The 15,390-nt window shown below is 40.7% G+C and overlaps 1 protein-coding gene across 1 annotated transcript in view; it reads left to right on the forward strand.

The window, feature by feature from the left end:
• Positions 1-15,390, forward strand: part of LOC122778050 (microtubule-associated protein 4-like) — a 60,270-nt gene that overhangs the window by 2,412 nt on the left and 42,468 nt on the right. The window contains exon 2 of the mRNA XM_044039619.1: positions 12,348-12,533. Within this exon, the coding sequence (XP_043895554.1) occupies positions 12,350-12,533 (184 nt within the window). The 5' untranslated portion in view covers positions 12,348-12,349. The remainder of the gene's footprint in view (positions 1-12,347; positions 12,534-15,390) is intronic.

A 15,390-nucleotide genomic window follows, 5' to 3' on the forward strand; every position in this document is an offset into this window, starting at 1 on the left:
CTCAGCACATCAGCTTTATAATAGATAATAGATTAATGACATGAACAGTGTGTGTATGGTGGAGGTCACTGTGTTGTTACTTTAAAGCTCAAACTGTATCTGCAGCTATGATCTAAACATTAACTTCTTAACATTCTAACAAGACTCCTCATGTCCTCTAATCCACCTCATGTCCTCTCACCCTCCTCATGTCCTCTCACCCTCCTCATGTCTTCTCACCCTCCTCATGTCCTCTCGCCCTCCTCATGTCCTCTAATCCGCCTCATGTCTTCTCACCCTCCTCATGTCCTCTGTGACTTTATCACCTTGTGTGTTGAGTTTCCAGCTCAGTGAGGAGTCAGGGTTGAAAGAGTCACAGGAAACTGACGGCGGCTCCACAGTCGGAGCTCGTCCTGAGTCCTCAAGGTCACCGGACTGCTTCAGTCCAGCCTCTGGTCAGGAGTCAGGAAGCAGAGGAAGTCTATAATGCATGAGGTCCGGTGCTGCCAGCTGTTAGTGGTGCTGACGTCCACTGAGACAAGGACTTGTTATGTTTGATAATGCTCCTCAGTTTTACTCACTAACTTAATAAATTGTACTTTATTATTATTTGTGCTAAATTCCGCTGCAGTTATTTTTATTACAAGTACTGAACTAGTTATTTGATCTATTAAATGCAAAAAAAGTGTGCAAATTTTGAAGATATTCAGTTCACTATATTCAATAAAATTTTATGAAGACTGCTCAAGTTTTACAATTCAAAAGTGACACTGAACCAGAGTTCTTTGGTTTTGGTCTAACAGGAGGATTATAATTCTCTGCTGTAGTAACATATGTGGAAAACAGTTTACAACAAGAGCCACGAGATTGAAGTGAATCCAAAGAGCTGCAGTGTGATCTTTTAATGCTTTACACAGATCATCAGGAGACATGTGGCTTTAAAACAGTGTAGAATTTATTTAGCTTACGTGAACAAGTCCAGGACACCAGTAAATAAATAAATAAATATATTTCCAATAAGATTCAAAAATCCTATTAAGTACAGTCATTCACCCATTCACTCAAAATTTCACTCACTTACTTTCACAGTCACATACGGCCGTCAGGACCAACGTGGGTAAAGTGTCTTAGCCAGGAATTTAACCTTTGAGTTGAAAGACGAAGTGATTTACTACGGATCTACCATCGCCCTGCTGTCATGGTCACCTGAAGTTGAAGAGTGTATGAGATATAACATTGAATGTCTGAAGTTCAGATTCTAACTTCAGACTCAAGCCCTCGTTACATTAAATGAGTTTGCAGAGTGTCTCTGTGAGATTCTGTTGGTCAAACAAAAACCCCAATTTACTCTGACTAAAATCCAGCTCGTCTTAGTCAGACTAACATACCTGGATCATGTGATTCATAGTCTGATTACACTCAGTCAGACTAACGTACCTGGATCATCTGATCCATAGTCTGATTACACTCAGTCAGACTAACATACCTGGATCATGTGATCCATAGTCTGATTACACACAGTCAGACTAACATACCCGGTTCATGTAACATACCTGGATCATGTGATTCATAGTCTGATTACACTCGGTCAGACTAACGCATTACCTGGATCATGATTCATAGTCTCTTACGGTCAGGCTAACATACCTGAATCATGTGATTCATAGTCTGATTACACTCAGTCAGACTAACGTACCTGGATCATGTGATTCATAGTCTGATTACACTTAGTCAGACTAACAATCCTGGATCATGTGATTCATAGTCTGATTACACTAGGTCAGACTAACGTACCTGGATCATCTGATACATAGTCTGATTACACTCAGTCAGACTAACGTATCGATCATGTGATAGTCTGATTACTTGACCAGACTAACGTTGGATCATCTGATATAGTCTGATTACACTCAGTCAGACTAACGTATCTGGATCATGTGATTCATAGTCTGATTACACTTGACCAGACTAACGTACCTGGATCATCTGATCCATAGTCTGATTACACTCAGTCAGACTAATGTACCTGGATCATGTGATTCATAGTCTGATTACACTTGACCAGACTAACTAACAGCACACACTCTCACTTTAGAACTTCAGTTCACATCTAGTTTGTCATCAATGTAAATTTTCTTTCATTTGATAAATTTGAGCTCATTACATTAGTATTATTATTAGTACTGTATATAGATATTTAATGTACGTGTGTGTGTAAATGCTGCATGGGCGGAGTCAGACGTTGCGTGACAGAGGCAGATTGAGTGATGGAAATGATGGAGGGATGAAGGACAGAGAGGAAGAATGGGATGGTACAGAGTAATAATCCTAGCAGCTGGATCAGTGTGTGTCACTCAGGTCATTTTTATTGTTAATTTAGTGTTAAAGTGTTTGATTTTCATGAAGAAACAACTGATCGATGCAGTTCTCTGTCTCTCAGTGTGATCTATAGTCACACTGTCGGTGTCTCAGTCAATCATCTTGATCTTGTTTTACTGTTGATGACTAAGGCACAACAGAATTATGATGTCAGCCTTTGTGATGTATGAGTGTGTGTCAGTATTAACTCATGCTCAGTCATTTTTTGAGTTCAAGCTCAGGTTCATCAGTATCTGAGCAGACAGTCTCCAGCAGAGTGTCCTCTGGCATGTCCTCGCCCTGGACAAGTGTGTGTCCACCATCACTGTTTGTTTTGGGATTAGATTTTGACCTTTGTGTGTGTGTCTGTCAGTGTGTGTGTGTGTGATTGAGCGTCTCTGCTGCCTGGCATTCCATTGCCATGTGTAAAGCTCCGTTGTGCAACAATAGGGCATAGTTCCCAAAGAATGAGTGTCTATTGTGTATTTGGGTTAGTGAGCGTGTGTGTATTTGTGAGTGTGTAGGCGACGTACAGGGAATTCATTCAGGAACAGAGGAGTCTGTCCTCTCCTAAAGAAGTGAAGGAAGGAAGGAGGGAGTAGCAGGTGGAGGAGGAGCAGAGATGACCGGGTGGAGGGTGTCAACATGATTACCTGTCTGTCTGTCCGTCTGTTCGTCTATAAGGGCTGAATTAGCAAATTGCAAAGGCTTTTTTTGACTCCTCCATCTTCTGTGGAATTAACCCTTCATATCTTTAAGTTCTCATCAGTTCATGTTTTGGTGACGTTGTGTGGTTTATTTTAAATCTGTGACACAAACAGTTGTTGAATTCTTCTGCAGCCACTGCAGCACATTTCCATGTGAACTTCACAGTTATAGGATCTGCCAGAAACGGTTCAGTCTGCTTTTTAAACAGGACTCTAATGAGATACAGGAACCACTGACTTATACAACATAGTGAAGCACGTTTTACACACACACACACACACCACAGTAAAACACTAGCCCTTTCACTTAGCCTTCAAACAGGCCCACTGTGAGACTGAGAGTGAGTACTGAGTGGATGTGAATGCACCAGGACACACACACACACACGCACGCATGCACACATACTCCGTGAGTAGAGTCCAACACCAGAGTCTCTGGCTGGTCGGAGCAGAGGAAGGAGCCAAGGGTACAGGCAGGAAGAGAAGGAGAATTAAAGTCAGAGGGAAGAGAAGTAAAAGGCAGCAACATTACAGATGCAGCAGCAGCAGCAGCAGCAGCAGCAGCAGCAGCAGAGGAACACCCTCACTCATCAGCACACCTGCCCGTCTCATTTCACTGTGGTTTCTTGTAGTACATTTGTATTTTTGTATGAGTAAACAGACAATGATCTTTACATTTAACATCCTGTTCTATGGATTTAAATGTAACAGTTCAAAAATACAACTGAGTCTGCACTCAGGGCTAGTCGACACAAGATATCAGCAGAACACTTCCTGTCTTTAGAGATTTAACACACAGCGCTGAACAAAGTGTTGAATCATAAAGTAAAGAGAAGAGAAAACAAAAGCTATTTTTACTCGAATAAACAAAACAGATCAGTGATTGTTCTACACGTGTGTGTGCGTGTGTGTGTATGTGTGTCAGTAAACACAGTTGGATGGATCTCACTCGTGCTTTTCCTTCTCAGAAAGTATTTAGGTTTATGACAGTTGCTACATCTGTCGCTATTTGTATTTTTGAAGAAAACAAATTCTGTCTCTGTTATTACAGTATATTCCTTCTTTGACAGATATTAGAGACTGCAGGAGGGCCCTGTACTCACACACACACACACACACACACACACACACACACACACACACACACACACACGGGAAACCCCTTACAGACCTGCAGCCTTTGCATTATTTATGGGAATGATGCTTTGTGTTGTGTAATAAGAGCTTTACAGTTACATAATGATGTTGTCTGTAAAGGTAGAGGCACATATGTTTATATACTAGTTAATATATGCTAAATTCACATATAACCTGTGTCTGAGCCATGGATACACACACACACACTGTGTGCGTGCATGCATTGTGGGTCTGTGGCAGTGTAAATTCAGTCAGATCTTTGTTGGCTGTAATGTGATCCTCTCTGTGGTGTCATGTGTCGTGGGAGAGTCCACTTGCTTACATGTGCTGTAACTACTGATGATGTCTTTTAAATGTGTCCTGAGTCAGTGAATCAATATAGATATAATATTCTGCTTTATTTGTTCTAATCCATCTTAAACTAATGAAACCCAGTGTCATCAATAAATCGTGACTGAACCAAAACAGTCACTTAACATATGGAACACAATAAAATAGGTGAAGTGTGTCTTCCATACATAAACAACTATTAGATGGACTATATTTCATAATCATCAAATTATTTTTTAATTAAAACTTCTTTTTAGTTTTTTTACAACCCTATCTGTCAAAAACTCTAGTGCAACCACTGACGTGATGCAGCCAACAGCCTCCTTCCCCACACATTAATGTTTCTGTTTGTTTAAGTAAACAACTGAACAAAGTTCACAGAGAGTTCAAGAGCATCACTTCCTGTCTGCCTGCCTGCAGCATTTACTTTTGTTTGTTTCTCATGTGTTCACGCCTGGTTGGGCACTGCCACTTGGTGCTCGTATGGCACAGGTCTTTATGGTCAAATGTAAATAATTAACAACATGAAGAGTAACAATAACCAGTGAATGTTTGAATGTTGTTTTTAAAGCAAAGACAGAATGAGTGTGTGACGGTCAGTGCTGCTTCTGTGGCCACACATTGATCAGTGCCTGTTTGGTTCACGCCCTGATGTAAAGTCATAACAGTTAATATTGGTAGCAGCAACAATGATTATTGAATGCAGTCTGTATCATTGACACACACAGTCCTGCTGTAATAAAACAGATGAATACTCTTTAGTAAACAGGAGTAAATCACGTGTGACACACAGAAGCATGTTGGCTGTTAAACATGTAATACAACTACTGCAAGTCATTGTCCTTTTCAGTTCAGCCACACAGGAATGTCTCCAGATACTCCAGATACTTCACTCTTTAGATACTTTATACTTTGTTATTGTCTTGTCATCAACACGTATGTTTCTGATCACACAGAGATTCTGTGGCTCTGCTCCCTTTAGCTTTCACAGATACAGTACAGTCCTATCATGGGGTAGGACTGTAGAACTGCCAACGCACGCACACACACACACACACGCACATGCACACACACACTGAGTGATAGAGGATCACTGCACCTGTATGTCTCCTGAGACTAATTATAACACACACATACTGACACTGAGAGAGAGGCAAAGAACAACACACACACACACTACTCCCTGAGGCTTTAGGCCACGCCCTGTGAATGAACACACACCAGGGGCTGCAGGCTCTTTGTGTGTGTGTGTGTGTGTGTGTGTGTGTGTGTGTGTGTGTGTGTGTGTGTGTGTGTGTGTGTGTGTGTGTGTAGTGTTCACCGATTTGTTGGGATGTCAAACATACGGCCCGTGGGCCAGAACTAGCCCACCAGAAGGTCCAATCTGGCCCTGCAAGATGAAGTTGTGTAAACTACTGTTGTGAGAATGTTGCGGCCCCTTTAAGAGGCAGACAAGTGTACGTGCAGAGAGAGCGGTGTGTGTGTGTGAAGTACGGGCAGATCACCAGAGGTATCACCTGTTCATCCCCTGTCTGTCTATCTGTTGAAGTAAGGGTGTTGATGTGGAGCTAATATCTCCCACTGTCCAGAAGAAGAGCAGGAAACAATGATGTAGTTATACACACAGTCATTTTTATTAGCTACCTCTTTAGTTTCAGGAATACTACATAGATCATTTCTTGATCTTGACATGTTCTAATCATATGTGAAATAGTAGAATGTTTAGTTCCTGCACCTGTGGCTGAATGTTTGTTCCTCTGTAGATCCACTTTCATCTGTCCGTTGTGCAAATGATGAACTAAAGCATCACGTTTCACAGAGTTCTTGTTGTTATACTGTGATCAGACTGTGCGTGTGTGTGTGTGTGTGTGTGTGTGTGGCCCCTGACTTAAACACTGAATGATGTAGTGTTCCATGTGTCATCGTGGTGATATTTGAATATTATTGACAGTAAAAGTCTTCATCAGAAGGTGAGACTTTGTGTCTCTGACCTTCAAAACTGATACGATGATGTCATAAATATATGAGTCTACTGACCCACAGCAATAAACACAACCTTTCACCTTTATTTTTACAATATTGATAGAGATTATTGACGATCATATCGAGTTTCCTCCATGGAAGCAGCTGCTTATATTTCTGCCCAAAGGCTCATTATATATTTTACATGAAATACCTTCTGCATCATTATACATCAACACCATGGTGTTAAAATAGAGCTGAACAGTTTTGGGAAAATATGCATTTACTGATATTTATTTTGCAATTTAATTTATAAAACTGTCAATTTTAAAAGTGTTATAGATTTAAAACCTGTATTATACCACATGACAACTACTATACTTATATTCATCACATTCATAGGCACATGTTGTTCTATTGATGTCATTAATGATGTCATGGCTGAGTGGAGCTGCTGCTTTACATATGTTTGACTTCCCAAATGTCCAGAGATAATAAGACCATAATACACATTTAAATGCTCGAAATGCTCGTCTGTACTCAGGGAAATGTCAGGACTGTTTTGGTGTGAAGCTGCCGATCAGCTGCTCCTGTAAGAGTTTCACAATTAAACGCCAGAGAGTGCTTTTACTTTGAAAAAGGTCCAGCAGAGAAGTGAAGAGCAATCAAAGGTAGAATCAAAATTTGATGTCATTCCTCTCTCAGCCACTGTGATGTTGTTGTCATGGACAAACAATATTAACAATTAAAACACACCTGCACATGCTGTTTAGATTTAATATTTTTTTTGTATTGTTATTATTATTATTGTTATTTTTTGAATTAATGTGTGTCTGAATTCAATTACTTTTTCAGCATGTTATGATTATATTTCCAGAAGGAATATGGTTATTTTTTGTGAATCTGAGCTGGATTTTCCATCATGTCATTAAACGCATCATAGCTCCGTGGACATGCTCTAGTAGTATTGCTGACCTTTCGATGAAGCTGCCATTTCCTATTTGGTTATAACTTTGTCTGACGTGTGTCGTCAGCCAATCAAAATTTGATGCATAGTGACAGAACGCCTCAGGCCCAGCGACGTGTCTGGTGGGTTTTGAAGTAAGCTATGGCCTCTGCATTAACACCACCGATCCATCATGTTTCTGATCTCCTTCGTGTGCACTTTTAACGGCGATTGTTTGGAGAAAAGAAGGAAATATGGTGGCTTGTGAAATTGCGGTTGCTGAGTGACATAATGGAAGATGTGGTGGTAATGATGCAGTAGCCTATACATGTGCAGTGGTGTGCGTGTGCGCTATGGTTGTTGCAGATCAACTATCTCGTGAATATAGTGCATAATAGTGTGTTTTGTACTGAAACCCCGCGGTTTATGTCGTTATTTTATCTTAATGACATCATTTCACATGACAGTTTGAAGCCCCCTGTTCAGTAAAGGTTAGTCTTATGTCATCCACTGCGGTGTCTCAGCACAGCTGTGAGCAGAAGAACCTGGAACCTGTGGTGTTGGTGAGATCTGTGTCACTGTGTGCTGACGAAGTGCTGTGATTGTGGTGAAATCCACTCGACAGGAATGTCAGTGATACCATCGCCCTCAGATTAGTGTGATGGCAGCTGGACACACACACACACACACACACACACACACACGCTGGTTTGAGTGACTTGAGAGGACACTGCTTTGACTTACATTCATTGAGGTCATTGTCAAAGGTTGATGTGCAGAGATAGATAATAAACCATGTGCAATAAACTAGCGTTGAGTTAATAGATAACAGGCGGTTAATTGTTTACACTGAATTATAGAAAACACACGTTTGTATTTAAGTTAGCAGCACATACAGTTAGTGATATCATCATCATCATCATCAGCTCAGATTCCAGGCAGTTCGACTTCTTCTCCTGCTAATAACATTAGCGCGTTGGTTGCTGTGCCCCCTCTGCTGGTGAACGCTGTGACTACAGCACGTGTGTGTGTGTGAGGGTGTCGCTTCATTCATGGACTCGCAGTCGATCGGTGACGTCTCGACTGTGTGTTAAACGTTCGTAAACGTTATCGTAAGAGCGTAAATCTCTGTAAGTGCAGGCATTTTTACGACGTGACACGAGGAGGATTCCTGTGTGATTTAGAGGCTGTGGACAGGTATCACATGACATCCACTCACCCTCTCACTCTGCTCTCGTGTAAACTCACAGAGGCTGCATCGTGCTGCGTGTGTGTGTGAGAGTATCAGAGAGTATCAGAGACACCACCAGTACAAACTAGTTACTTATACTCCCGACCAGTGCTCACTAAACTGGTCAAGCAATTCGAGGAGGCCAAGACATTTCCAGCAGAGTTTGTTTCAGGAAACAACTTTAAAAAAACTCATTAAGTAGCTGAGAGTCTCTGATCGTCTGAAACTAAAGCAGAAGTGTGACTGTTTGAAAAGGGGAAATACCCTGAAATAGAGCACGGAGTGTAAATAAAGCAGTGAGATCAGTGTGTTTCCTGGAGCAGCAGTTTAGTGTCACATCACAGAGAGAACGTCTCACACAATCATGTCAGTGACTCCACATTATATTCAGATAGTGATCATCAACCATCATTAATCATAAGCAGTTGTTTCAGGAACATGAATTACAACAGTGTAAACTACAGATGGAGGATCGTGGATTTACTCTTTAAACATTCTTCACATTGATCCATTCATTTAAACAGACTAAACTAAACTAAATCACTGAACACTAACCTAAACCAGTTAATGACTAACCCAAACCTTAGTCCTGAACTTTACCACTTCTTCACTGATGAAGTTCTGCCGCGTTAAGACCAGGCTTTGGTCTCCATGAGGACGACTGGTCCTGACAGGGTCAGTGTTTATGACAGAAGAGGTCCTTGAGAGGTAACACATATAAGAACACCGACTGTTTAAAAAAGTTCAGATTTCTATTATTTAAGATCCTCAGTTCACATGTACCAGTGCTTTTACTCTTGATCGTGGATGTGTCTGACAGACAGACAGACAGGCAGGCAGACTTCTCTCACTGTCATTCATTACAGTTATTTGTTATTGTCAAATGCTGTTATGTTTGGAATAATATTATTTTTGCAAATATTCCTGTGGGTTAATATCATTTTATAATTTTAAACTCATGTCGCCCACTAGTTACTTTCATTAGTAGTAGTTATAATAATTGAAAAGAGACACACACATCATCTTTGTAGTTAAAACTTTTGATAGAGATTTGAGATTTTTGAGGATTTCTCTATAATCTCAGTATCATCTTTCTTCTTATTGACTCAGTATAATGTTGTTAGCTGTCATACACCAGGGGAAGATAATCGTAGCTGCACCACAGCAGCAGTTGATGCTGCAGTGCCTTGCTCAGTGGCACAGTCAGGAGCTGGTACCTGCTCTGTCTGATTTCAAACCCGCAGCACAGTACACAGAGTTTCTCTTTTGGTTTCTGAATCTGAGCTGAGAAATGATTTACAGAGATTAAACATCTGATCATTAACAGCTTTGTTGGTTTTTTAATGTTTAACTAGAGAAGATGAGATCACACAGATGCGGCTCAGAATGAAAGGACGTCCTCGTTCATATATGGTTATATATTAAACATTGAACATATTCATATATTTACTGTACTACACACTACTTTACTGTACTACACTGTACTACATGATACTACAATTCTGCTGAATTGAAGCGTTGTCTTCCGTATTTTCCAATAGTGTTTTTTCTTGGAATGCCCACCTCCACTACAATACTACACTGTACTCTACTGTTCTTCATTCTACTGTACTCAGCTATACTTCACCCTACTCTACTGTACCATACACTATTTGAACTGTACTGTACTCCATACTCATACTTCCACTGCCCAAACACATGCAGATGATTTGTAGACACACTGGGTCAGACTCCCTCTCATGACCCTCCTGTGATGAGTGGTATAGATGATGACGATGGATGGATGTCATGTCTTCAGATGTTCTTCAGAAGAATTGGACTTGACCTTGAGGCTCCTCCTTCTCCACAACTCACCGAAACACAGCTGGAGGGGAGATCACATGATCACAGAATCCTCGCACAGTTATGAACACTGTGATGGTGACATTAAGTAGTTCTGGAGACAGTTAGTGTAGAAGATACTGTGTGAGAGTGTGTTATCATAGTGTAGATGTGTGTGTGGTTTATGTGCTGATAACAACATGTCATCTCTAGTTTTCACTTTCATATGACCTGTGATTTATTGTGAGGCTCAAACTCATGCAACAAACAAACAACTTATGGTGTGTGGAAGCAGATTAACACCAGGCTTAACCTTCACCTCTGCTTTTCTGGCAGGTGGAGGACACACACACACACACACACACACACACACAATGGATTTCCTTCCTTCCCCTTTGTCGAGTTCAGATTATGTTCAAGTGGCCTCACCACACTCACACACACAACAGAAGCTCAACCCAAATCCATCTCGCTGCAGAACCAGAACCAGAACCAGCCTAATGAAAAGCTTCTGCTGCTGTGGTCACGTGATCATGTGGTCATGTGACCATGTAGAAATCAGAGCTGAAGGAGCTGAAACACCTGAATAAATGTGTGCTGTTGGTGTCAGAGCTGAGACCGGTTGGTGTTGGAGGTGGACCTCCAGTTGGTATGAGTGGCATGGATCACCCGACTCACTGTGCAGCTGGCACTGATGACGCACACACACACACAGTGGTGATGTGGGGTTAAATATGGAACGCGGGGCAGCGTGGTTTTGTGGTGAAGTCCTTCCTGTGGTGCAGACACACCCTGCTCTCTGATACATGATGACTACACCTATACTTACATTATACTTAGACTCAGCACTCATTTATTTATCCTTCTACGATAGAAAGTGCATATAACGTATGATAATTAGAACATAATGAAACATGTAGATTGTCTCTACTGTCAGTGGAAATACAAACAAACCAAACAAAGATGATTCATTGAATAAATAATGTTATTTTCTGACTGAGTAACGTATTAAATGCCTCAGGACCTGATCGTGTGTTACCTGACTGACTGTACATGTGACTGAGTGATTAATCATTTGATTGGCTTATTGCTCACAGCCTGTAACCAGGTTATCTCAGTGAAAACATTTCAAACTTTGGTTTCAGACACTTGAGCACGATTCAGCAACAGCACAGACAGGTTTTTCTTCCACTTACATGAATCATAACATTCATACTACATTATATGGTATGATTATAAATCGTTTCATTTCATTAGCTGACTTTGTTATAAAATGTCTTAAAACAGTGACGGATATTGAAATGATGTCATTGATTATTACGTTTACTGTCATCGAGGAGCAAAAAAATTAAACACTGAAAATCACAGAAACAACTCAAAATTGATTGATAATGATAAATAAAAAAATTAATCATATTAAATCATTGCAGAGGTATAACGATTTAAAACAGCAGGTGGTGCTGTGGAGTTGTCACTTGGTGTTGACTTTAACTGCTCATCAGGAAATTGTATTTGAATATAATAAAAATCCAGTTGTGATTTCAGTCTCTTATTAAAAGAACAATAAAGAAATGTTACTGTAAATGTGTCACTGAAGGTTTGATATAAGTTTATTTTGTGTTTACATAGAGAGTGTACGTTAGAGCTGATGGAGGAGACATGAAAAACATGCTGGAGCGAGATATCAGCACTTTATTAACTTTATTATTGTATTATTATTCTCAATTCATAGATGACTTCCTGGATGATTGAGTGTGTGTGTGTGTGTGTGTGTGTTCAGATGTGATTCCACCTGAAACTTCACGACTCATTCTGCTGATGTTTCATGAACCCTTGCTTCCTTGTTCCTCACTGTGTGTGTGTGTGTGTGTTGCAGTCATGGCGGAGTTAGACCTGGATCTCGTTGATGCGCTGACAGACGCTCCTCAGATGGGACCGGAGAGCCGGGTGGAGCGGGACTTTGTGGCTCAGCTGGAGGCGGAGGCTTTTGACGATCAGGTCGGCGAGACAGTGGGAAAGACGGACTACATCCCCCTGCTGGACAACGATGACCCCAGAGCAGGTGAGACTGATGTGACATGATATCACTGACAATAAGAGATCGAGAACATAAACATGTGATCAATAACCCTGTGGTGGGCAGATAAAGGTCCAGTGTGTGAGAGTTAGTGACATCTCATGGTGAGAGTGCAGATTGCAGTGTGTGGGACTGCTCATCAGGGAACTACGGTGGCCTTTGCTGACCAGAAAGCCTGTCATTCATTCTCTGCTTTGTCAGTTTGTCAGTTCATGCTTCTGTAGAAACATGATGGTGTATGATGATGATGATGATGGCCTTCATAGCACTTAAGGCTACAAAGACCACACTGTGATTTCATAAATCCTCCTAAAATGTTGTTTTTCCTCCTGAGAGAGATATCTTAGTAACTTAGTGTGAGTTTAGTGAAGACAGCGTGGAAAACGACTAACATTGAAGCCTTCACTTCAAATCTGTGTTCAATCGTTCTATACTCAGACAGAACTGATCTGGACTCTCAGTCTCACAGGGAAACTTTAACACCATCCCACACCACTTTATCCAATCAGGGGGCCAGAGGTCCACAAAGAGGCGGTCCTTCCTCTGTTCCCCTCATCATTGTGTGTTCATGAGGACAATGAATCACAGCTGACAGCAGCTTCACAACTGATGAAAAACACACAGAACTTTCCAAGGACTGACTCATGGTCAGAGGCATCAGTTCAGAGGAGAGCAGCCTGTTTAACATCTGCACGTTCTGTATGTTGATAAGTCCACAGCTCGTGTCCTTCACTAACCTGCTGAGATAAACACGTCATTAGCTCTGGATGCTGTCGCGTGTTATCAGCTACATATTAAACATTTAAATTTAATGCTTTAAGTTTTCAGAATCAGGATCAGAATACTTTTATTATCCCGAAGGAAATAGTTTTGTTACAGTTGCTCCATATCAGACTCAGTAAGTACCAGGAAAAAAAAGAGCACACAAGTTAAAATTTAAAAAATTAAAAAAGAATTAAGATTTTCAGTTCAACTTTATATTTTATCAGTTCACAAAAGAACTGTAGAAAAAAACAACAAGAACAAAATATCATGACAGGTCAAATCTAAAAGTGTTCTAAATCAGAGTGTAAACAGAAGCAGGAGTCATGTGACTGTGTGTCAGTGCTGGCAGGAAACATGGTGTCATAAAACATGGAGACGTGACACCTGAGAAGAATCTTCATAACAAACCACTTCACTTTTTTGAGCTTTGTATCATTTGATAAACTTTAATTCACAGTTCTGTGAACACAGAGTAAAATTCCCAGACTTCTTTATTTATTATTGTCTAAAGATCATTTTATAACATGAAGTAAAATAACACTGGACTGAGAGTTTGGATCAAAGGTGGAATTCATCTGACTAACTATTGTAATGTGTGGATAAGTATAGGGATGAATTGATTCCTCTGAACCGTGAGTATGCGGTTCCGCTTGTTGCAAATGTGTCATGACGTCACACACACACACACACACAGAACACAGCAAACATGGCGCCGAGGCAGAAGCGCTCTAATGTGTGGTTATATTAAAGACGACGATACAAGATGGTCACTTGCAACACTTGTAAAGTTTCCACCTCGTCCAAAATGCTGAAACATTTGGCCACACCGATCCCGTATCAGCTGATACCGATATCAGCACAAATCATACATACTTTAATGACTTATTTTGTAGTGTGGAACGTTAGAATAGGCTTGATCAAGTGATATTACTTAGTCAGCAACAGTAGGTCTGAGACAAACTGACCCATTTATTATTAAACAATGGTTACATCAATTTTAACCTTCAACATAAGAATAGTGGATTTTTTGCCATGTTCATTTTATACAGTCTATGGTTCATTTCATCAGGAGGAAAGTACCAAGTGCTCAGTGGGGTGTTTTCAGAGAACACCCCCCTTATTTTCACTATTTTGGATTAGCCCAACCCACACAGGGTGAGTGAGTCGTCCCGCAGGTAAACCCGGAGCCATCGGAATCATTCAATTCTTATCAATTCCCATCCCAAGATAAGTAGGATATTTATTTTCAAAGGCTTATTTATGGACTCTTGTATACAGTAAAGTCAATCAGCCAGTTTAACTTGTTTGACTGATGTATGATTAGGGTTAGATTAGATGATGGAGGCGATCAGTAAAACCAGTTCATGTAACCAGATCAGACTCACACTGACTCACTGTGTGTGGTCACTTGTCAGCTGTGGGCGGGCTCTGTTTTCAGTAATCAGCATGGACAGATGCTGGACAGCAGGACTGGACAGTCTGTCAGCAGCACAGAGCAGACAGACAGACAGATCACCAGGAGGACATATAGTGTCAGATAATGTCCTTAAATAAATAAATCCTCAGGGAGACCAAAACCTGGTCCTAATGAGGCAGAACATTTAGGACTAAGATTTGAGTCGTGGTTAAGTTAAGTGAAGGTTAGAGTTAGGGTTAGTCATTAACTAGTTATGGTTAAGGTTAGTGAACACTTTATTTAGTTTGTTTAAATGAATGGAAGTCACTCAAGTGTGCGTGTTTGTGTGTGTGTGTGTGTAAAGCAGTGACTGTTGTGTGTCGGTTGTGAAGTGTTTTCAGTAACAATAATAACACATGATGAAGAATCATTCACACACACATCCATGCCGTGTCATGTTGTGCATTTATGATATGACTGAGTGATGATGTCACACAGCTTCACCAGCTGCTCTCTGCTGCCCCCTGCCTTCCATCTGTCTGATAACAAGCACTCAGCTCTCATTTCTATTTGAACACAGATGAGTTTTGTCATGTTTCATTTCTCTGTCTCGTCAAAGCCATTAGCACTCTAATGGATATTGGATAGTAATGTGTGTGCGTGCGTGTGTGTGTGTGTGTG

Source organism: Solea senegalensis, linkage group LG1 (assembly GCF_019176455.1).
Source record: "Solea senegalensis isolate Sse05_10M linkage group LG1, IFAPA_SoseM_1, whole genome shotgun sequence".
Classification (NCBI taxonomy): Eukaryota; Metazoa; Chordata; class Actinopteri; order Pleuronectiformes; family Soleidae; genus Solea; species Solea senegalensis.